The following is a 23,316-nucleotide window of genomic DNA, read 5'->3' as shown; positions in this document are numbered from 1 at the left end:
TCAAGTGCATGATGGATGCTAACTTTTTTGTATTAATTAATTTGGGTGCTGAGATCATTGGACTAATTACTACTTAAACTTGCAAAACAAATGCCCTGCTGATCGTACTGGCCCTCCCGGGCCAAGATGGGAAGAGCTTGGCATGCCGCTTGGCCCTCCCGGGTCTCGCACGCGTGCGAGTCGGCCATGCGGGTGGTTCGTTTTTCCCACCCGGGTACGTCCCTATTTCTTTTTGCCCAATAAACAACAATACATAGTGCTAAACCGGCATGGTCGAGCAGGACGTGGCTGGGTAGAAAGGATGGTTATGTCTTAGTCTGAACAGAAAGGCCAGATATTTGGGAGACAACCGGGCGAAACGGCTATCGGGTTCTTCTAGCGAGCCAAAGAAGGACATGAAAAATGATCACGTTAACTGTCGTTGGTAATACATGGCATATACAAATGCATTATGAAACATAATCACTTGGAGACCATTTGCAGGAAACATCCTTGAAATAGTTCACATAACTTCCTTTTCATGTTTCAAATAGTTCGATTAGCTTCTGCATTGTTGGTTGTCTCTGTGCCAATTGGCGTAATGAGCCATCTAGTATCATAAATGCAAGCGAGTCTTGATGGACACAGACAACCTCGTCGAAGCTGTTATCAAGAGATGCTTGCAAATTAAGTTACGTCACAATGCAGAAAGTGAACCATCCACGGTTCATCTTGATTGCAGCTTGAACTGCAAGTCAAGCCAAACTCCCATTCCTAATGCATCCCACTCTCAACCCAAACAAGTTAAAATTGTCTATGCATTCGCCAGAACTGTTGCACCCACACGAGAGATAGCAAGCTATAATTTTACTCAAACTACAACTTTTCATGTTGATCGGCTATGAAGGCCCAATGTGGTTATATAGGTTGGAGTGTAGTTGCAAATAGCCACAGGTCAACATCGTGGCATCAACGACCTTATTTATAGTGTTAATATGACAAATCTTGTAGAAAGATGGTATGTAATGAATGCACAGATGCGTAACTGATACACATATACGCAATGGATGCACAGTTATTTCCTTCGATCTTTGAAGTTAGAAAAAAATGAACATGGCTTCTAGTAAGAATGAATTGCGCACGCTCATTTTCATTTCACGAATTGCTCTTTTTTAGTGGTAGCGTACATAAAATTTAGAGTCAATTCCATTTTATCACCCCTTCTTTTTGTCATTTTTGATGGAGATTACCACATTTAAGAAAGTTTCATCCACTTTAGCCCATTTAACCAAACTTATGCCACACTTTATGTTTTTATTTATTTTTGAACACGTTCTATCCACTTGATTTTAGATTGATCTCAAGCAAGCCTTTTGTTTTCAAATATTAGTTGGAGCCATGTCGATTTTCTAGAGCTGAAGGATCAAGTTGCACAAGCACGCCGTTTGCTCCATATAACGGCACCCCTGAGACATGCCTACACAAGTGAAAACCAGAACCGAAGAACTAGATCGGGAGACACACCATCCTCTACATGCCTCTAGACGACACACATCCGAAACTAGGACAAGGCGAGGATGACTTATTCGACGCCGGCATAAGGCAACATCATCGTCTCGCCATCGACGACCGGACACCAAACCTTAAACTTTATTCCTACTCCTACAACCGAGATTGAAGCATTAGGTCTCGCCGGCAAGGAACTGAAAACCTTAGGTGCAAATAAACAAGCCATAAGCATGATCACGCTATGTCGTCGCATACACCGGGTGGCTGAGGAACGCAGGCGTATACCGATCTACTCTCTTGATGTCGGCGTGACCGCGACAACAACGTCACCGAACCACCGAGAGCACGTGTAGACGGAGCAGAAGGCCTGCATGGTGGTGAGCAGCAGCATGCTGATGGTGGCGAGGAAGGTGAGCATCTTCCATGAGCTGAGCACGTACTTGCGCATGAACCGCTTCGCCTTGACGCTCCACCGCCGGCCGTAGTAGCGGTTCACGTCGTCGATGACCGCGTCCAGGTCCGGCACCTTGGAGTGCTGCACCGAGCGGCTCATGCCGTTCCACAGCTTGGCGGCCTCGCCGTCGCTCTTCTTCATGCGGTTGATCACCACGCCGCGCTTGCGGAGCAGAGTGACGTCGTCGTCGGTGTCGATGATGCCGTTCATCAGCTCCGTGTACCGGGTGAACACCAGCGGGCCCGATGCGGCGGACGACTCGTAGGCGACCAGGTTCCGGAGCACCACCTCGGTGTTGCAGTCGAGGGTCACCGCGGGGAGGTGGAGCGTCGCCGTCTTGCGGTTGAAGGCGATGGTGGACAGGTTGCCGTTGGTCGGCGCAAACCGGACGCCGCTGCTGGCCAGTTCGGTGACCGATGGGATCTCGATCTCCTCGTCCTGGCTCATGGTGGACGCCTGCTCGCCGGTGTCCGCGGGCATGGACAAGGCCGAGATGCCAGGTATGCCAGTGAGCATCTTCCACGGCGCCTTGGCAGCAAACTCGATCGGCTTCATCACGTGGCTGAGGCGGCCGCCCTTGAGCCTCGACGCGACTCTCCGCATGGTGGCGAGCACTTGCATCACGTGCTCGCTGCCGCTGCCGGAGGAAGGTCCTTGGCCTTCTTCGCCGCCGTCCGTTCTCTGCTCCTCGATATCCTCGTCGACGTGGCCAGACCACGCCGGTGCAGAATTTTCACAGGGCTTGGGCACGAGCAGGTAGTAAAGCAGCTCGAGCAGGTGCGCATGCTTGCCGATGTCCCTCTCAATTTCCTTGTCCGGGAAGTTGCCCTCCATCTTAAACGGGCAGAGCTCCTTCATGAGGCCCGTCACCATGCACGTGAGCCGCGTGGTGGACTCGTCGACGGACTGAGACTGGGAGTGACATGTCGCCTGGAGGATCTGACGGAGGAGGAAGAGCGGAATCTGGTTCTCGAGCATGAGCATGTCGCGGAGGATGAGGCCGTGAGCGGACTTCCGCCCGCTCCCGCCCAGGTCGATGAGGTGCGCCATCCTCGACGTCCAGCTAGAGACGGAGACCCTCTCTGGCTTGGCCTTGGCGGCGGCGTGGTGGTGGTGGATGGCGAGGAACTCGAGCAGGAATGCGCCGTCCACGAGCATCATGAGGGATAGCGTCCCGTCTTGGAAGTCGAGGTGGCGGTGGTAGTGTGCGCGGACCCGGCGCTCGTGGCACGCGAGCTTGGAGACGATGTCCTCCAGGCTGCTGCCGGCCGCGCGGAGCGCGCGGCGGGCGGCGTCGATCTTGTAGCGCTCCATGTCGTACAGGTGAGGGTGCCAGTGGTGGTAGGGGCCCAGGGCTATGAACTGCGGCCTGTAGGCATCGGGCCTGTGCACCTGCAGCTGCTTCGGCACGTCGAACACGGACACGTGGATGCCGTCGTCCTCCTCCTCCCCGGGAACCTCCCGGAGGGACTGCCGGATCAGCTCCACCCACCGGGACTCGTCCACAAAGCCTTGCCGGTTGCTGCGGGCCTGCTGTTGTTGATCGGAGGCGGCCATTTCTCGCTCAGTCGCTCAACCTCTACCGTGTGTGTGTGCGCGCGCGCGCGGTGCACTAGGTATGGTTGCCGTGGCTACCTGGTCAATATGGCAGTGGTATTACTATATATAAGAAGGAATGGAGAATAGATGCGACTGTAACTCAAGTACAGTATCAACTAAGGCTCTGTTTGGTTCATAAGTCCTAAGACTTTTCATAAGTTTTAGGACTTTTTTTAATCCCAATTTATAAGTCTCAAGTCCCTAAAAAGTTCCTACATGTTTGGTTCCTGAGACTTATAAGTCTTTATAAGATCATATTATAACTATAAGTCCCTATAAGTCCCTCCTTGAGAGTCTTATTTCATAAATCCCAAATGCCCACTTTAAGTCCGTCCCTCCTGTTTGGTTTAAATGGGACTTATAGGGACTTATTTAAGTCCCTAGACCAATGAGTCCCTGAAAACAAATACTCTCTAAGAGCATCTCCAACAGGCGCCTAAAAAGAGCACCGCGCACTAAAATTTTGTTTTTTTAGGCGCCGCACAGTTCCAGCAGATGCTGCAGCGCTAAAATTTTTTGGGCGCGCGCTGAAAAACACTATCGTGCGCAGCATATTTTGGGCTCCGAATTGCGCGCGCTTCACAATTTGCACTGTGCGCTTTTTGTGCGCGCGTTTTCGGGCGTCTGCAAAAGCGATGTTGGTCCCTGCACACTAAAAGTGCTAAAGTGATGCACTATAACTTTTATTGGACGCTAAATTTTTGTGCGGCCGTTGGAGATGCTCTAATCCTACCAAATATCTAGCAGTTAAGATGTATCCTAAAACCCTAATTGTGCGCACGCCCTATCTCATCTAATCGGGCACTCACCTAAACAACAACAAGCCTTAATCGCGCGCCCTAGCTCGCCAAATCGAGCGCTCACACTAAACGACAAGCAACTAGCAAGAGGAGGGATGGGGGCGCATGTGAAACGACAAAGGATCGAAGTTGCATGTAACCTGGAACCGGATTCTCTAACATTGTGAAGGAAAGTTAGAGAAGTTATAATACCATAACTTTCCTTCTTTCTATCCATATGGTTATGACTAAAATAACTTAAATTAATTTGCAAAATGATGATCTACTGTGTTCATTTATAGTAATTACATACAAATAAATTGATGATGAAATAAAATTAATTTTAAATTATTTATATCTACATTAAATACTAACAGTAAATAACCGACTAATTACCTACTAAGAGTTTCCTTATTCATTTTACACTAGGCAAATACTGTAGCACCGTGACTTTCCTTCATAATGTTAGAGGATCCGGTTCCATGCAACCTGGGTCTACGTATATGATGGAGGACACCGAAGCACGACATGTCATGCATTTAACTGGATTTTTAAATTTTCAAAAAGGCATAACTCCACAATCGAATGTCAGAATCCGGATCCGTTTTCATGGTTGGAATTCGCTCTTTGAAACTAGATCTTATTTATATATGTTTTGACAAAAAAAACAATGCCAACTCTAGTGCTATATGGTGCAACTCTGTTACTACATGGTGTAACTTTAGTATTGTATTGTTCAACTTTTTTCGAAACCAATTTTTTTTACCCCATGATCCAATTTTCTATGAGGATTAGCCATGACAAAGCAACTTTTTGTCATGTGTGACTAGTCTGTTGTCTAGTCAACTACCTAGTAGTCGATGTGCACTCCGCCCTACTAATGGTTTTCACCGGCACACCCTGCCCCACCTATTCCTACCGAAGATATGTGCAACTTAGTTTGGTGTTCCAGCCAGCTGCCTAGTAGTTGATGTGCTACTCCTCCTCCTTCCTACTTATGGACGTTAAGTTTTAGTTGGCAGGGGCGACAGACGAAGTTCTACATGGTCAGTTAGGCAGTTGGCCGGGGCAATAGACGAAGTTGCACATCACATTGGTAAGAATTGTTGGTGAAAATCTGCATATCCATGAGGGTAGAGAAAAGTTGTTGATACGTCTCCGTCGTATCTATATTTTCTTATTGTTTCATGCAAATATTCTACAACTTATATATATATATATATTTGGTAATATTTTATATTATTTTTGGTATTAACATAATGATCCAGTGTTCGTTCCTGTTTTTTGCATTTTTTTCACAAAAAATCCATATCAAACGAAGTCCAAATGCGATAAAATTTTATAGAGATTTATTTTGGAATATATGTGATTTTTGGGAGGAAGAATCAACGCAAACGGAGTCCCACATCCTTCACAAGGTATCAGGACGCCACCACCCCCAGGTCGTGCGGGGTTGCCTTGTGGCCACCTCGTAAATTGGTTGGAGTCCTTCTTCGGCCGCAAGGAAGCTTATATCGAGAAATAAAAATCGTGTTAAAATTTCAGCCTGATTGAAGTTACGGATCTCCGGATATCTAAGGAACGGTTTTTGGACAGAAATAGAGACACGAAACAGAAGAGAAACAGAAAGAGATCCAATCTCGGAGGGGCTCCTGCCCTCCGGGAGCCATGGCAGCCATGGACCAGAGGGGAAACTCTCCTCCCATCTATGGGGGGAGGCCAACCAAGAAGGAGGAGGCGAGCCTTCTTCGCCTCTCTTCCGGTGGCGCCGAAGTGCCGCCGGAGGAACCATCGTGACGGCGATCTACACCAACAATTTTGCCGCCGTCATCACCAACCCTCCCCCCCTCTATGCAGTGGTGTAACCTCTATATTCCCACTATAGGCCTCCTTTGGTTTGGAGGAATTTCATAGGAATTTTAGAGGATAGGATTCTTATAGGATTTTTTTCCTTTAGAGCCCTTTGGTTCATAGGAATAGATTCCTATTCCTACATAGGATTGGTTCCTATCCTCCACATTTCATAGGAAAATAAAAATGAGCCTAGACTCAATGAAAAAATTCCTTTGATGTCAACCAAATGACATCTCATTTCCTATTCCTACTCGTAGGATTTGAGATACATGTCATCTCATTTCCTACAAAATTCCTATTCCTATGATAATCCTATCCTATGAACCAAAAGAGGCCTATAATTCTCTACTTGAACATGGTGCTTAATGCTATATATTATTATCCAATGATGTATAGCCATCCTATGATGTTTAAGTAGATTCTTTTTGGTCCTACGCGTTAATTGTCGCATGGTGTGATTGATATGGGTTTTATGTTGATATGGTGATGTCCCATGGTGCCCTTTGTGTTGCCCAAGCATGTGGGGTTTCCGCTGTAAGGTGTTGCAATATGTTTATGATTTTCTTATAATGGGTTGCGAGAGTGATAGAAGATTAAACCTGAGTAAGGGGGTTGTTGCGTATGAGAGTAAAGAGGACTTGTTGCTTAATGCTATGGTTAGTTTTACCTTAGTGATCTTTAATACTAGTTGTGGATGCTTACTAGAGTTCCAATTATAAGTGCATATATATGATCCAAGTACGGAAAGTGTGTTAGCGTATGCATCTCCCTCATTGCATATGATAAGTATTTATCGTGTTATATTCAATTGCCTATGGACAATCTTTCTCTTATGGTACAAAAAGCTCTCTATTAAAACAAACTAACTTTTATTATCTAGCAAAGTACTCCTAGTTTTATTTTTGTAAAGTAGTTCTAGTTTTATCCCTACAAAATATTTTTATTCTTGTTCTAGGTAAAGCAAACATTAAGTGTGCGTAGAGTTATATCGGTGGTCGATAGAATTTGAAGGGAATATTAATTCTACCTTTAGCTTCTCGTTGGGTTCGACACTCTTACTTATTAAAAGAGACTACAATTGATCCCCTATATTTGTGGGTTATCAGTTGTCTATAGGCCCCCTTTAAGTTGGGATGGGGTGCTAGCAGTGAAAACTACATATCCATGGGGTACGGGACGAAGTTGCACACCGACAGTGAAGTAGTTGGCCGGTGTAGCATCTAAAGTTGCACGTCCACTGCTAAGAACTTGGCGGAGGAAGGAAATAGTGAAAACTGACATCTAAGGACATGAGAAAAGTTGCACATTGACTACTAGGCATGACAGAGCCAGCAAATGAAGTTGCACATCTCACTGATAGGGGTTAGTTTGGGTTGGAGGTGCCATAAGTAAAAACTGCACATTCACGCGTAAGGAAAAAGTCACACATCGACTATCATGTAGTTGCACATCGACAGCTAGCCAGTTGCACCAAACGGGACTAAATTGCACACAAAAAAGTTCATCGAAACATACCCTTGAGGAATCTAGTTTTGAAGAGCACGCCGCGAGAATTTCAATAGTGAAAGTGTATCTTAATTTTGACGCGCAGTTTGAAAGATATAGGTTTCAAAAAAATCCAAAAATGAATTAAATGCGTTAATGTTCATGTCGATGTTTTTTCTGTTTATATGATACCGTTCCTAATGTATGGAATATATTTTTTCTTATTTGAATTAAGGTATCAATTAGGGGGACACATTGTTTCCCTTTATAGATTAGGGGACAAAAAAATCCTTGTTGGGACGGCTGTTCCGGATGGCTAGGGAGAAACCGGCCGTTCCCTAGACATGTCCAAGATATATTACATGGCTAGAGATAAGAGAGAGATCGGCTGGGAGATTTATACGTGCATGGGTTGCATGCAATGTACATGTCACACTCAAGACCCCAACAGTCTAAGCAGCAGCATCGATGATGCATATATTGGAATGATGACTTCGACGAATAGTTGCGTGGTCGGTACATGAAGTACCTTCAGCTCACCCAACTGTACCTACTCGCGCATGAAATGAACATCCAACTCAATTTACTTGGTGCGCTTGTGCTGGACCATGTTGGCAATGAGATAAGTGGCCAAAACATTGTCAGGGAACACCACCGTGGCCTTGAGAATGGGAACCAAAAGCTCGCCAAAAAGTTGGTGCAGCCAACATGTCTCGGTGGCTACATTGTGCACAACACGATACTCAGCCTTAACTCTCAAGCGAGAGACGGTGGACTCGCGCTTAGAGGTCCATGAAGTGAGTGAGTTGCCGAAAATGACGCAGTAGCTTGGAGGTGCTTTTTCTAGCATAGTTTTGGGTCTCTTTGCTGGCTGCTTTTTTCTAGTGCTCAGGATGGGCGACCCGTTCATCGGTTCTGGAGCATTTATGTTAGTGGACTTGAGCAGATCTTGGATCCAATCCTTTTGCTCCTTTCTGCTAGCCAGGCGTCCCCCATAATGCAGCATCCTGATATTATATCCGATAGCTCAGGAAACGTTTTAACTCGTCTCCTTGCAAAGACACTAGAGATGCCTTCATCGTTACAATTAAGGCGGAAAGCCGAAATAGCTTCCACATCGCAGCAATCTGGGATTTTATTATTTACAAACAAGAATCCCATCCAAAATTGCTGATACCTCCTTTTACTGGTCTGGTATTAGAACAGAAAAAAATATCCCGCACCTATTTACCTAGAGGTGACACGGGGTTATCGAACCCATGAGAGGAAGATTCCCTTGAAGTGATGGTCTTCAGCAAGCTTTTGTCGAAGTATCAAATCCAGCTTTTGACCGAATTAGCAAGCAAATAGTGATTCAAACACTTATAATAAAAAGAGGTACGGGTATGAGGTCTTATGTTTACAACCTTCTATTTACGCTGGGATCAAATAGGATATTAATTTGTGCGCTGAAACGCACCCATCGAGATGTGGTTGTTACAGATCGAAGTGGGGCATGTGTTCAAATAACATCTTGACCGACACGACTCCTGCATCAAGAATCAGTTGTCTTACCATAGGCCCTATCTGTCGCGCGGGGTTGCCTCGATAATTATGATAATGAAATCAGACAAGAGCTTTGGGTATTTAATGGCTACACCTCATTTATCCCCAAAGATATGATCCATGTTACCCTACTGAACCTTACTGTCACTGGTGTTTGGTATAACACTTCACGGTCTCCTTGCTCCTAGCCTCACCGGTTCTCGATCTCCATGATTCTGGGTACCTGCAGGGATGAAGATCGCAGACAAGACAAGAGACATCTTCACGGAACAATTTTATTTCACACATACGGGACGTTATGTCAAAGTCTTTACAGATCGCGGGAAGAAAACATTGAAGAACACATCTTGAGATTGATTGATTGCAATATGTCATACAATGGAAGCCTTGTGCGATGCACGCTTACAAGTATGAACTAGATGAGAGAGCACTATGATGGTGGTAGAGATGGCTATGGATGGAGATGACAGCGGCTAGGGTTTGTGGATGATGATGATGATGATGATGAAGAGGTTCTAGCTTCTGTGCTCGTCGTCGTGTTGACACTTCGACGGGGTCCCTTTAATAAAAGTTGTTCAGGTGGACGATCTGCCTCGAAATCCCAAATGGGCGCTCATACAAGCGCCTGCGTCCGTATATGGAACGCCTTCTTTTGCTCTGTCTTCGCGTAGGCGCCTCCTATTGATTCTTTCTTCCTCCCTTCTCCTTCCATTCCATTTCCATACGTGATTTCTTTCCTTTTTAGACCATTCCCCATGGAAACACATCGAAGAGAGGATTTGTGGAATCCTTTGCATTCTTAGTCATTAGTAGCAATACCGGAGCGAATATCTCTTTTTAAATGAAATATCTCGGTTTAAACAAAGGTGAAATTGGTGTAAAATATCACTCATCAATTGCAGAACTGTCTCTTCAGGATTTTGTTTAACAAAAGCCAAATCACATATGTCGGTTGGTCCTGAGCCGTCGGGACAGTATGCGACGTGAGGGTGGGTGGCAGAGCGAATCTGAATTCAGATCGGTGTCTACCGAGGAAACTCCTGTGATAGTGGCTCGAAGGTGCCCTTGGGGAGATCAGATTATATCCATTTTGAAGATGTTTTGATGTGTGTTCAGATCCGAGCTCCATGTTTGGTCCGACCGGTCACAACCATGGTTCTCTATGAGGAGAGGGACCGGCTTGACGACAACGACCGTTTTCAAGTCCTCGGACAAATCCGAGGAGGTGGCAAGGATTCCGACCTCCACATTCGACTCATGGGATTTTAGATCTGGATGGTGGGTGAACATTTCAACACGCTGGGGTGCTTCGGTTAATGTGAAGTCTTGAGTCTCTAGAGTAGGCAATACATCGAGAAGGGTTGGATCGCCAGATGAGGCTTCCGTCGAGCCTTTTTGACCACACAACGGGGCCTGCATGGGCCACCAATGTCGGTGCTAAAACCGGCAGATCTCTCGTAGGGGGCCCCGAGCTGGTGGTCTTGGATCGATGGTAACACGATGAATGGGGACATGGTGCTTTACGCAGGTTCGGGCCCTCTGGAGGAGGTAAAACCCTACGTCCTGCTCTTGTTTATATTGATCATGATGGGGTACAGAGTATAGTATGATCTACCTCGAGATGGTATGAAGGAGTTCTAAGCTCTAAACCTTGCAATCGTGTCTCTACGGACTAAACCCCAATTCTTATATAGGCACGGGGGTATCTAGGGTTTAGACATGGTCGGTTACAGTCTAGAGATAAGTATGCCGATCTTTCAAGTATGCCTTGAAGTGCACGCCAACTCTTCGGAGATGTTCATCTTGATTACGCTGAGGGCAAGCCTATACACGGCCCATTCATTTATCATCGACAGGGCCCGGCCCATGGATGATGGACCGACGTGGTGTGCACCCCCTAGTTCAGGACTCCGTCAATAAGGCCCACCACTAAGGCCTCATTTGGTTTATAGGATATAAAAATTATAGGAATAGAAAAATTGTAGAAACTAAGATGACATGTATCTCAATTCTTATAGGGAATGGGATCTCACTTGATGCATAGGGTATGAATTTTTTTATTGAGTCTAGGCTAATATATATATTCCTTTAAAATGTGAAGGATTGGTTCCTATAGGAATCTAATACCCTATGAATTAAAGGGCTCTAAAGAAAATTTTCCTTTGAAAATCCTATCTTAGAGAATTTCTATAAAATTCCGGCAAACTAAAGGAGGCCTAAACGGGGTTTAGGGGCAACCGGGTGTCCTACAGTAGCGGAGGCAAAAACTCGGTCCGAAGCACTTGGACGAGACATTTCCTACCCATCTATACCAGGAAGCACGCCGGAGAGAGAGGAAAACACAATATGCAGCAAGCGCCTTGACCAGACATTTCCTGCCAAGTGCCAACTGGCAAGCAGTAGGAGGAAACACTTTTTTCCTTTCGCTTTGGGCTCCGGCCAACTGCCGAGGTTTGAAAGGAGAATAACTGTCCGGATTCAGGTGATAGGTGCGGCGATGTACGCAGTAGAGCATGGTTAATAGCATAATCAACTGCTGGCTATATGATATTGTTATGTCATATAAAGCCATCATTTATAGTCACGCATACTAGATATAAGGCTGGCTATAAAAGTATTATATTTTTCTTGTCTTCTCTTTATCTATTTCTTATATTTATTGTATCGGTCTAGCTTGGCTCTTGCATGGGAGCTTACTTCCTTCATTTTTGTATGTCTCTCTTCTTTACATAGACAAAATTGCTATTTAAACAGGCCATAAGCCGGAAATCCAACTCGGTGCCAAGGTTCATCTGCTCTCGCTCAGAACAAAAATCAAAACAAATACTAAAAAAATTAAAAAAAATCCAATTTTTTGTGTGTGGTAGATAATTTGATGCATGGGGTTCGTTCCAAATTTCAACTCATTTGGACATCTGAGCAACTCTCGGCAAAAAAGACAATTCGGGTCAGAACATTGCATGAACAACAACAAAAATTACAGACCCTGATTTTGTCTTTTTTGCCGAGAGATGCTCAAATGTCAAAATGAGTTGAAATTTGAAGCTGACCTCACGCATCAAATTATCTACCACACAAAATTTTCTTGTATTTGTTTTTTTAGCATCGGTGGAGATGAGCCCGGTAGTAGAAACTCCACATCCGCTATAAGCCTGCTATTATACCTGATCGTAGTAGTGCACACCGGAGCATCCACCATGAAGTGACATTTTGTTTGCGCGCGACGGGCGTGCTCTGCCGCACCATGGGGCACACATTAATGGAGAATCTTCGGCTTTCTTGACGCCCTAGAAATCATCAGCTTCGCCTCAAAAAGAAAATATTCAGCTTTCTCAGGAGTCGGACCGCGCGCACATGCAAGAGATCGCGAGGTTTAGGTTCCATTTAGGCCCTGTTTGGTTCCAATAAGGGCCTGTTTGGTTTCAATAAGTCACCTGACTTATAAGTCAGGTGAATTAAAACCAGTGACTTATAAGTCACGTTCGTTTGGTTGTCACCTGACTTATAAGCCACCTGACCACACATTTACACCTTGTTTTTTTATGTAAAGATGGTGTGACCCATGCAAAAGAGGGTGACTTATAAGTTTTAAGTTGGGGTGGAGCAACTTATGACTTATAACTTGGGGTGACTTATAAGTTGGGTCTGTTTGGCAAAATAAGTCACTTTTTTTCACTTTTTGACTTATAAGTTGGTGACTTATTTGGAACCAAACATGCCTAAGTTGGTGACTTATAAGTCAAAAAGTGAAAAAAGTGACTTATTTTGCCAAACAGACCTAACTTATAAGTCACCCCAACTTATAAGTCATAAGTTGCTCCACCCCAACTTAAAACTTATAAGTCACCCCCTTTTGCGTGGGTCCCACCACCTTTTTGGCTTCAGGTTCGCCTTTTCGGAAAAAAACAGGGTGAGAAGGTGTGGTCAGATGACTTATAAGTCAGGTGACAACCAAACAGGCGTGACTTATAAGTCACTGGTTTTAAGTCACCTGACTTATAAGTCGGGTGATTTATTGGAACCAAACAGGCCCTAAGTCACCTGACTTATAAGTCAGGTGACTTAAAACCAATGACTTATAAGTCACGTCCGTTTGGTTGTCACCTGACTTATAAGTCACCTAATCACACCTTCCCACCTTGTTTTTTTATGTAAAGGTGGTGGGAGTGAGACCCACGCAAAAGGGGTGACTTATAAGTTTTAAGTTGGGGTGGAGCAACTTATGACTTGGCCTCCTTTGGTTCATAGGATAGGGAAATCATAGGAATAGAAAAGTCATAGGAAATGAGATGACATGCATCTTAAATCCTATGAGTAGGATAGGAAAGAAGATGTCCTTTGATTCACTTCGTAGGATTTTTTCCATTGAGTCTAGGCTAATGTTTATTTTCCTATGAAATGTGGAGGATAGGAAGAATTCCTCCATAGGAATAGGATTCCATTCCTACAAACCAAAAGACTCTAAAGGAATTTTTCCTGCAAAAATCCTATCCTATGAAATTCCTACAAAAATCCTCCAAACCAAAGGAGGCTGATGACTTATAAGTTGGGTCTGTTTGGTAAAATAAGTCACTTTTTTTACTTTTCGACTTATAAGTTGGTGACTTAATTAAAACCAAACAGGGCCTTACCTTCCAAATCTCTTACTTGTTTAATTGCATATAGACAAAGTGCGCTCTCTAGACATGCACTTTCTTGGCGTGTTACAAGTACATGCATGCAGTGGGGACTCACGCGCATATTCTTACATGCATGCATTAAAATGTCTGCACGTATTCTTCCATGCATGAAAATGCCTGCAACGCAAGTGTGACCATGCATATTGCACTGAGTAATGTTGCAAAGAATTAAGGGGAAACAAGAAAGATAGTGCAACCAGCCTTTGTAGAAGCGAAACCAAAGGAGCTATGGACCGACCATATAGCGCGCGCGCGCGTGCTCTGACTAGCTTTTGTGTCGCTCCTGCCTAGACTAGACTTATGAGGACTGCCTTTGAGAAAATGGACGACGGACTAGACCTTGAGTAGATGGCTGCCCATGAAGACTGCCTGGCCTGACTTTGAAGGTTAGCAGGAAAGCTGCTAAGATTCCATTTAAGGGGACTGCTTGACCTGACTCACCACTCACTGAAAACAGCGCTTGTCAGGAACCTCTGCCCCTTTTCCACAGATGAATGTGGCATTCAAGTGATGTGTACTTGGCTGTACTTTTGCGTGAACTAGTAAATGTGCACGTGCAATGCAATGCACGTCTCTACCAAACTTGCACATGCAATGCATGATCTCTATTCTAATAACCACGACCCCTTCACTAAAGGGATTTACAAGGGCCAATGGTATGAACATACCGGCACCCAGCAATGTCACAAACCCTGGCGTGGCCTTATAGCACTACCAGCATGAATTGCTATCTCTCTACTCCCATCGCCACATAAGTCCATGGCGGAGTTGCGACTTTCTCCTTGCCATGCAGCCGATTTTGCCATGTAATAGTAATGGGATGTGCTTCTTCTCAAACCTGAGGGGCATAGACAGTTAAATCGCCACATACAACTTATTAAAATGAAGTAAATTCAGAAGGCTTGAACAACTTATTAAAATGTTCAAGCGCAAAAAAAAAAATCTACCATCAAAAGATGAAATGCATAGTAAGGCATTAAAATCATAATAAAATAGCATGAATTCAACTACCTTCGGGATTCCATATAAAGGTTGTGGAATGGACATGATGCAACAGAAAAACGACAAGCAAACAATAGTAGTTCGTATGGAAATGGTCACCATAAGGAAATAACAATTTTCACAAAAAGGAGCTTCTTTGCACTTTACTGAAAGATAAAAAAGGACAACACTGCAATAAACACCTGAGTAGAGAATAACCAAAGATGGAGTGCTTCATTTTCCTACATGACCTTACTTTCTAGAAATATCATAGGGTGCTTTATAAAGTACAAAATAATATCTACTATCTTTAGGGTGTTTAGAGAGCAGAGCTCACAAGCATATGCATTTGAATGTACAGCTAGCATTGATGATAGAAACTCCTCCTTTGGGTTCTAAATCAATTCCAAGAGGAAAGGCTTGTGCTTCAGCTCAAATCTCTAGTAGCTAGACTATTTTCCTGCAAGCACGAACAGAAAACAAGACAAGCATATAAATAAATGTGTTCTTGTTCTCAAAAGGATGTGTGTGATAGCTACCTGATGCTCCAGTTTAGCTGGATAGAAAGTTCCAGGAAATAACTAATGATAAGTATGTTCATAGGGTCATTTTGCTTAAAAAGACTACTGTCACAAAATTGTGCTGTGCATATAAAGGTCCTTGTCTGAGCTGCAAAGTACATTGGCCAACACAATTTGTGACACCGTATGATCCAAGTTATCTGCTTCCCCGTGTATTTCCTTGTCATCTTAATTACCGTCGAGGTAGTAGAAAACTCACGGGTCTTGCATTCTTATCTATAATAATGATGAGAATAGTAACTGTTAGAGTTATAATATAAGTCATGTACCCCTTTATATTTATCCCGTTGTATAAGGGGTTTCCTGCATATGTTCCACACCTGTACATGTATATATATCGGCCTATGGCCTCATGGGAATACTTGTTGCATATTTCCTAACATGGTATTAGAGCCCTAGGGTTTTTTTTTCACACGCCGCAACTCATGCTTGATCCCGTCGTGCACGGCCGTTTCCGTTTCCTTCTCTCCGGACGGCCGCTGCTGCTTCCTCTCCTATTCTGCTCCGGTGGAATCTTACCCATCCATCCACGCCAGGTCCTGATCCGCCGCCCCGGCCTGAAGCATCCACGCCCGCCGGCCTCCTCAGCACGCGCTGGGGCGCTGCTTCTTCTTCTGGACGCCACAGCCGCCACGTGGTCTGCAAGGTCGGGCAGACTAATCCGGCCGCTCGCTGTTGGCCTGTGACGGCCCGCCTGAACCTGACGTGTGCATGTACAAGTCTCATCCCAATGTGTGCTTGTTCACATGCGGCTGCTGCACCATCTTCCTCCCGTGAAGGCCCGTGACGTGGTGCACTAGCCTCCCCCACTTGATTCTGCTCCGCCGCCGCCTACTGATTCCGATCTGATTTGCTCGGCCGCTGTGTTGGCTGTTTGACTGGTTGCCTTCCGATAAAAATAAAAAAAAGAAAAAAAAGAAAAAAGAAGAAAAAAAGAGGAAGCATCATGTCGTCGGGTACAATTTCCTCTCCACACTGTCCGCTGATTTTGGAAAGCGTACCCTACACTGATCCTGTCTCGCATATGCGCTTTTCCTCGGTGCTTGGTGCTCGTCAGCCTGTGACGTCGTCCGCTACGGCATCTTCCGCCTGTTGTGTTGGTCACTCCTCCGCGACTCTTCTCCCGACCTCTGCACATGGTGACCGTCGCTCTACGTCGACTCCTCTCGCGACTTTCACTGGTAGTGCTGGTGCATATGGTTCCGTCGACTCCGCCTCGCACAGGCGTCTTCCATTGACGATTGGCGCTTGTCTACATACGGCCTCGTCTCCTCCACCGGCCTGTGTGGATACTACTGGTCATGCTACACCGCCACATCTAGCGGCTTCCACAGGTGGTGGTGGCCGCTTCTCTCCCGGTGCTCCCGGTGCTACTGCGTCGACTACTTCAGCTGTGTACTTCACTGAGGAGGAGATTGCGCGACTTCGCGCCCTGCTGGTTGCCTCAGACTCTCTATTGTCGGGCGCATCTACGTCGACCTCTTCAGTTGCGCCCCTGACCGAGCAGGAGATTGTGCGAGTTCGATGCCTGCTAGCTCCATCCTCCGGTTCTCCATCGACAGGTTCTGCTGGTTCTGCTGCTGACTCTTCTGGCATTGTGAGACCACCTTCTACACAAGCAGGTACATCTCCGTGGATTCTTGATACTGGAGCATCTTTTCATATGACTCATGATTCATCCACTCTGTCCTCTACTCGACCTCTCGATTCTCCTGTTCATGTTCTTACTGCTGATGGTACCTCTCTCCCGGTTATTGGCCGAGGCATTCTTAGCACTTCTTCTTTTCATGTTCCTGATGTTGTTCATGTTCCCCGACTTACCATGCAGCTCATTTCTGGTGGACAAATTGTTGACTCTGGTTGTCGTGTCATTCTCGACTTTGACTCTTGTTCCGTTCTGGACCGCCATACTGGTACTCTCCTTGGTGCCGGTCCTCGACGTCGTGACTCTCAGGGTCTCTGGGAGCTTGACTGGCTTCATCTTCCGTCCACTGCTGCTGCCGCCAGTCTCTCCTCCTCTGTTGCCTTGTCTACCAGCTCTTTTCAGCAGTGGCATCATCGCCTTGGTCACCTATGTGGCTCTCGTCTCTCATCCTTAGTTCGACGTGGTCTTCTTGGATCCGTCTCCGGCGGTGTGTCTTTAGACTGTCAGGGCTGTCGGCTTGGTAAACAGGTCCAGTTACCTTATCCTCACAGCGACACTGTGTCTCAGCGTCCTTTTGACCTTGTTCACTCTGATGTCTGGGGTCCAGCTCCCTTTTCCTCGAAGGGAGGTCATCGCTACTATATTATCTTCATAGATGATTTCTCTCGGCACACATGGATATATTTTATGTCTTCTCGTAGTGAGGTCTTATCTATCTATAAGCATTTTGCTGCCATGGTCCACACTCAGTTCTCTACGCCTATTCGTGTGTTCCGTGCTGACTCTGCTGGAGAGTATATCTCCAAGATGTTGCGTGGAGTTCTTGCCGAGCAAGGTACTCTTGCTCAGTTCTCTTGTCCTGGTGCTCATGCTCAGAATGGCGTGGCTGAGCGCAAGCATCATCACCTTCTTGAGACGGCTCGTGCGTTGATGATCGCCGCCTCTCTTCCACCTCATTTTTGGGCCGAGGCTGTTTCCACTTCCACCTATCTCATCAACCTTCAGCCTTCCACTGCTTTGCAGGGTGGCGTTCCTTTCGAGCGTCTCTTTGATCGTTCTCCTAATTACTCGGTGCTTCGTTTGTTTGGTTGTGTTTGCTATGTTCTTCTAGCCCCTCGTGAACGCACCAAACTGTCCGCTCAGTCTGTTGAGTGTGTCTTCTTAGGCTATAATGATGAGCATAAGGGCTATCGTTGTTGGGATCCTATCGGTCGTCGGATGCGTATTTCTCGGGATGTAACTTTTGATGAGTCTCGTCCTTTCTACCCGCGTCCATCTTCCTCAACCTTTTCAGTGGAGGATATCTCTTTCCTCACTTTTCCTGACACACCTCCCTCTGTGCCCAGTATTCCTATTCCTCGTCCTGCTGTTGCAGATCCGACGCCATCCTCTCCTACAGATTCTTCTCCACCTTCATCACCGCCACATTTCCCATCTCCACCTTCATCACCGATACCTTCCCCTTCTCCACCTTCGTCCTCGCTACATTCCCCGTCTCCACCTCCAGTGATTCCACCTCTTCCCTCCTTTCCTTTTCATTATACTCGTCGTCCACGTGTTCTAGATAAATCCACTGACGTGCCATCTACTTCTGGTGCGTCGTCCTCCTCATCCCAGCCGCCTTATGGTCTTCGGGCTCGGCCTCGCCCTCCCCCTGACCGCTATTCTCCTAGTCGATATGCTCTTTCGGCTATACTCGAGCCTACGTCTTATCGCGATGCTCTTGTTCATCCTGAATGGAAGTTTGCGATGGCAGAGGAGCTTGCTGCTCTTGAGCGTACCGGCACGTGGGATCTTGTTTCTCTTCCTCCCGGTGTTTGTCCCATCACTTGTAAGTGGGTCTACAAGGTTAAGACTCGCTCTGATGGTTCTCTTGAGCGTTACAAAGCTCGTCTTGTGGCTCGTGGTTTTCAGCAGGAGCATGGTCGTGACTACGATGAGACATTTGCTCCTGTGGCCCATATGACCACTATCCGCACACTTCTCGCTGTGGCCTCTATTCGTCATTGGTCTGTTTCTCAGCTTGATGTTAAGAATGCCTTTCTTAATGGTGAGCTGCGTGAGGAGGTGTACATGCAGCCCCCACCTGGGTATTCTGTTCCTGATGGCATGGTCTGTCGTCTTCGTCGCTCTCTCTATGGCCTTAAGCAAGCCCCTCGTGCCTGGTTTGAGCGTTTTGCCTCTGTGGTGACTGCCGCTAGTTTTTCAGCGAGTGATCATGATCCAGCGTTGTTTGTCCACATTTCCACTCGTGGTCGGACTCTTCTTCTTCTCTATGTTGATGACATGATCATCACTGGCGACGACCCTGAGTATATTGCCTTTGTAAAGGCTCGTCTTAGTGAGCAGTTTCTTATGTCTGATCTTGGACCTCTTCGCTACTTTCTTGGGATTGAAGTCTCTTCTACCTCTGATGGCTTTTTTATATCCCAGGAAAAGTATATCCAGGATCTTCTTGCTCGTGCTGCTCTTACTGACGAGCGCATTGTTGAGACTCCTATGGAGCTCAATCTTCACCTCCGTGCTACTGATGGTGATCCTCTCCCTGACCCGACGCGTTATCATCATCTTGTTGGCAGTCTTGTCTATCTAGCTGTCACTCGTCCAGACATCTCTTATCCGGTTCATATTCTGAGTCAGTTCGTCTCTGCTCCCACATCGGTTCACTATAGCCATCTCCTTCGTGTTCTTCGATATCTTCGGGGCACGATCTCTCACCGTCTATTCTTTCCTCGCTCCAGTTCTTTACAGCTTCAGGCCTATTCGGATGCTACGTGGGCTAGTGATCCCTCAGATCGCCGTTCACTTTCTGCTTACTGTGTTTTTCTTGGTGGTTCTCTCATTGCCTGGAAGACGAAGAAACAGATTGCAGTCTCCCTTTCGAGTGCCGAGGCTGAGTTGCGAGCAATGGCTCTTTTGACGACAGAGGTGACTTGGTTACGGTGGTTACTTCAGGATTTTGGTGTTTCTGTCACTACACCGACTCTGCTCTTATCTGACAGTACAGGTGCTATTAGCATTGCGCGCGATCCTGTGAAGCATGAGCTCACCAAGCATATTGGTGTTGATGCTTTCTATGTGCGCGCTGGTGTGTAGGATCAGGTTATTGCTCTTCAGTATGTGCCTTCTGAGTTACAGTTGGCGGATTTCCTGACGAAGGCCCAGACTAGAGCACAACATGGCTTTTATCTCTCCAAACTCAGTGTTGTTCATCCACCATGAGTTTGAGGGGGGGGGGTGTTAGAGTTATAATATAAGTCATGTACCCCTTTGTATTTATCCCGTTGTATAAGGGGTTTCCTGCATATGTTCCACACCTGTACATGTATATATATCGGCCTATGGTCCCATGGGAATACTTGTTGCATATTTCCTAACAGTAACGAGCGATCATCAAATTGTTAGAACTTAAGAAATCAGAGGCGCCTGCAATATAAACCTTTGTTCGCCACCATGTTTTTGAAATCTGCCATCTTCACCAACATGAGGTACAGTACCTTTGAATGGTTTGGTGTGAACTAATTGTACCAATGGTTCAGAAATATTAATGTTTCTCATTCTGAATCAAAGCAACAATGACTACTTGTCTAGTATAATCAATATTCTCAGTCTAGTGGGATATAAACATAGAATCATAGAAAAATAAATCTATGCTTTGCACTATTAATACAAAAAGTTTTAAATAAATATGACGTAAAATATTTATTTCAGTTCTCAATATAATATTAAATTATTAATGCATACAAAGAAAATACCCAAAGCTATTTGTGGTTCCTAAAATATGCAGTTGAATTATTGGCCAATGGAGAAATCACAGATCTATCTGTGGTTCTTTCATCGTTAATAATTCCTTGTGTTTCTAAATCTCTGTAGTAATACTGAGAGGCAAGAGAAACTTAGCAAAACTATTGTTGGCAAAGAATAATTCTGTACAACACAGAGTCTGGAACTCTCGATCCTCTTTTATTTGACCACTATTAGCAAAAGTAGATCCTCTGTTAGGTTGCATGTGTTAACAAAAGTACTTTTAAGACACAAATGGAAAAGGGTTAATTGGTTAACAAGTGTGGACACATGCCACAAGCTGAATTAACTACTCTTTCTCCTCAAACTGAATCAAGATGCACTCATACTGGGCATATCTTTCCCCGTCTGACAGGTTCAAATTATCATCAGTGCTAACCAAAAAGCAGAAAAAACAAAACTTTTCTGATTGTGCTAAAAACCTGAAATACAGCTGCAAATAAGGGTGCGAGCATGGTATCATACATGATTTATCCAGTAACGATTGTTGTAAGAACTTACTCTGAACTCTCTAAGACCCAAAGAGCTATTAAGAACAAATTATTCTGATCTAGAAACCACGAACAGTCTGAAAGGAGATAATCAGAAGAAAATAGCACATGTATGCTTTCCAATCCATGTATGATATACAAGCTTTCTAACACACATTTTCAAAAATTCATGCTAAAATATGAAAGATTGTAGAAGATACGGTACAATAGATGATTGGAGATAAATTCGACGTCTATAACTAAATTTTCAAAGTGAGCATAAATTGCACAGAACACTACTCAAATGGTTAGGAGGGAAAACACGCATATTATCTTCTTTTGAATCGGCTCCAGCGTCACTGGAGCAACAACCTCTACATCTTCGGCATCCTACCCCAGTCCGCAACAATAAATAAAAATATCAGGCAAGAAATAATGCAACTGGCCCGATATCCGTATAGTGACTGCCACCGTCGCGGTGCCTTCGACGCGCCCTGAATTAGTGAGAGCGAACCGCTGAATCTTCACGGCGATTACAGCCCTGTGGGTGCTCCCATGAATTAGAGAGAATCACTCCCACCATTTTCTATTATCTATGTGAGAATGCTTGCACTTCCATTATTAATTACAAACAGCTACATGCCTTGGTGATCGGCTGGTCTAGATAAACAGGAGAAAAAGGAAAAAAAGGTATCTCATGTTCATCCATCTACCTACCTATATGTAGTTCTGAACTCAGCCTCGGTGGTGAGCTTCTCCTGCTCACTGGCCAGCGGCTGCGCGTGCTCGGTCACCTTGCTGGGGGCCGCCGAGCTTGTGCTTGAAGGCATCTGTAACTCCGAGAGTTAGTGTACAGAAACTACTCAGAAATTGCAGCTCGGTGAGGTCGGCAGGACTGTGAAGGAAGCTGCTAGCTGAGCTGTAATTTCAGGTGTAGTAACACACTAACAGTACCATCTGGGCATCTAACAGTTGATCCGGTGACTGAACCACACAAGTTTATCTTCTTACTCATCACATGAATACACTCCCCCGCTTCTCTTCTGAAATCGTGAGCAGACAATGGTTTGTTTGGGGATTACCTGGATCATCGTGTTGCTTCAAGTGAAGTTGGCGGCAACAGTCAGGGGTGAGTCGAAGGTGCTCGAAGGGAGAGATGGTCGCGTGCGGACGCCTCATTCTCGGCTCTGATCCTGGCCTGCTACTGAAGGTGCCGAGGCGGCGGGGAGACGCCGGTGCGGGAGAAGCACGAGGATGATGAGGGCCGGAGGGGCAGCAAGGCAGGGCGAGGGAGGTCCGCCCGCGTCCTACGCTCGTCGTTGGCTCGGCCGCCTCCAGCGGCATCCTCCATCCAGCGACGGGATGGGGAGTCTGTGCCAACGGCGTGGGGCGGTGACATCCAGGGACGGAATCTGATGGCCGCATATTCGCCTGAATAATCGGCGGAGTTAGTGGGGAAGATGCGGCGTGCATGGGCGTGAGACGAAGGATTGCCGCGCGGGATTAGCGGTTTGTTGGGGTGATCCATCCGGCCCGGTCAGATTGATGGTCGTCTGCCCTGGCAGAACATCGAATCTGAATCGTTTGATTCTCTGGCACACCATCAAATTACTATGGAATCTTAGATTTGAGTTATTGGATTGGATCTAAGGGTTCTAATTGTCCTGTGTACATTTGTTTGGGTGGTTTTAGGAGAGTTCATGTTTGCTCTTTTAATAGTAGTATAGAAAAACACAAAACTAACCCTTTGTGCAAAGTTTAACACAAAATGAACCTGATTTAAAATAATGTCGTAAAATGTTCCTTTTGCATGACGCCCGGCCATGCTAGACAGCATGACGTCCTGGTCAAGGGCACCATGAGGTCAGAGTTGAATGCCACATCGGACCGGCCTGAGCCGCATGGTGCCCTAGGTCAGGGCGCCATGATCAACCGCACTAGAGTATCTACAT

General features: G+C 45.7%; 1 protein-coding gene and 1 pseudogene across 1 annotated transcript; one reads left to right on the top strand and one right to left on the bottom strand.

The window, feature by feature from the left end:
* Positions 1–1,465: 1,465 nt before the first annotated feature.
* On the bottom strand, positions 1,466–3,547 carry LOC125556623 (putative UPF0481 protein At3g02645 pseudogene; annotated as a pseudogene).
* A 12,360-nt stretch (positions 3,548–15,907) lies between these two features.
* On the top strand, positions 15,908–22,803 carry LOC147972754 (uncharacterized). Its single transcript, XM_087524445.1, has 8 exons — positions 15,908–18,232; positions 18,466–18,596; positions 18,847–18,938; positions 19,113–19,202; positions 20,046–20,178; positions 22,092–22,208; positions 22,424–22,493; positions 22,575–22,803. Exons 1-8 carry the CDS (start codon positions 16,392–16,394, stop codon positions 22,801–22,803), a joined length of 2,703 nt encoding a protein of 900 aa, XP_087380571.1. The 5' UTR covers positions 15,908–16,391.
* Positions 22,804–23,316: the final 513 nt, after the last annotated feature.

Source organism: Triticum urartu, chromosome 5A, assembly GCF_056163025.1.
Source record: "Triticum urartu cultivar PI428250 chromosome 5A, HENAU_Tu73, whole genome shotgun sequence".
NCBI classification, from domain to species: Eukaryota; Viridiplantae; Streptophyta; class Magnoliopsida; order Poales; family Poaceae; genus Triticum; species Triticum urartu.
Note: the sequence above shows the minus strand (reverse complement) of the source record. Positions and strands in the feature narration are given on the sequence as shown.

Coding starts and splice junctions, on each gene's coding strand:
- LOC147972754 (XM_087524445.1), top strand. CDS start 16,392: ATGTCGTCGGGTACAATTTCCTCTCCACACTGTCCGCTGATTTTGGAA. Junction 19,203..20,045: donor ATTCTGTTCCTGATGGCATG/GTCTGTCGTCTT, acceptor TGGTTACTTCAG/GATTTTGGTGTTTCTGTCAC. Junction 20,179..22,091: donor TGCTTTCTATGTGCGCGCTG/GTGTGTAGGATC, acceptor ACCTATATGTAG/TTCTGAACTCAGCCTCGGTG.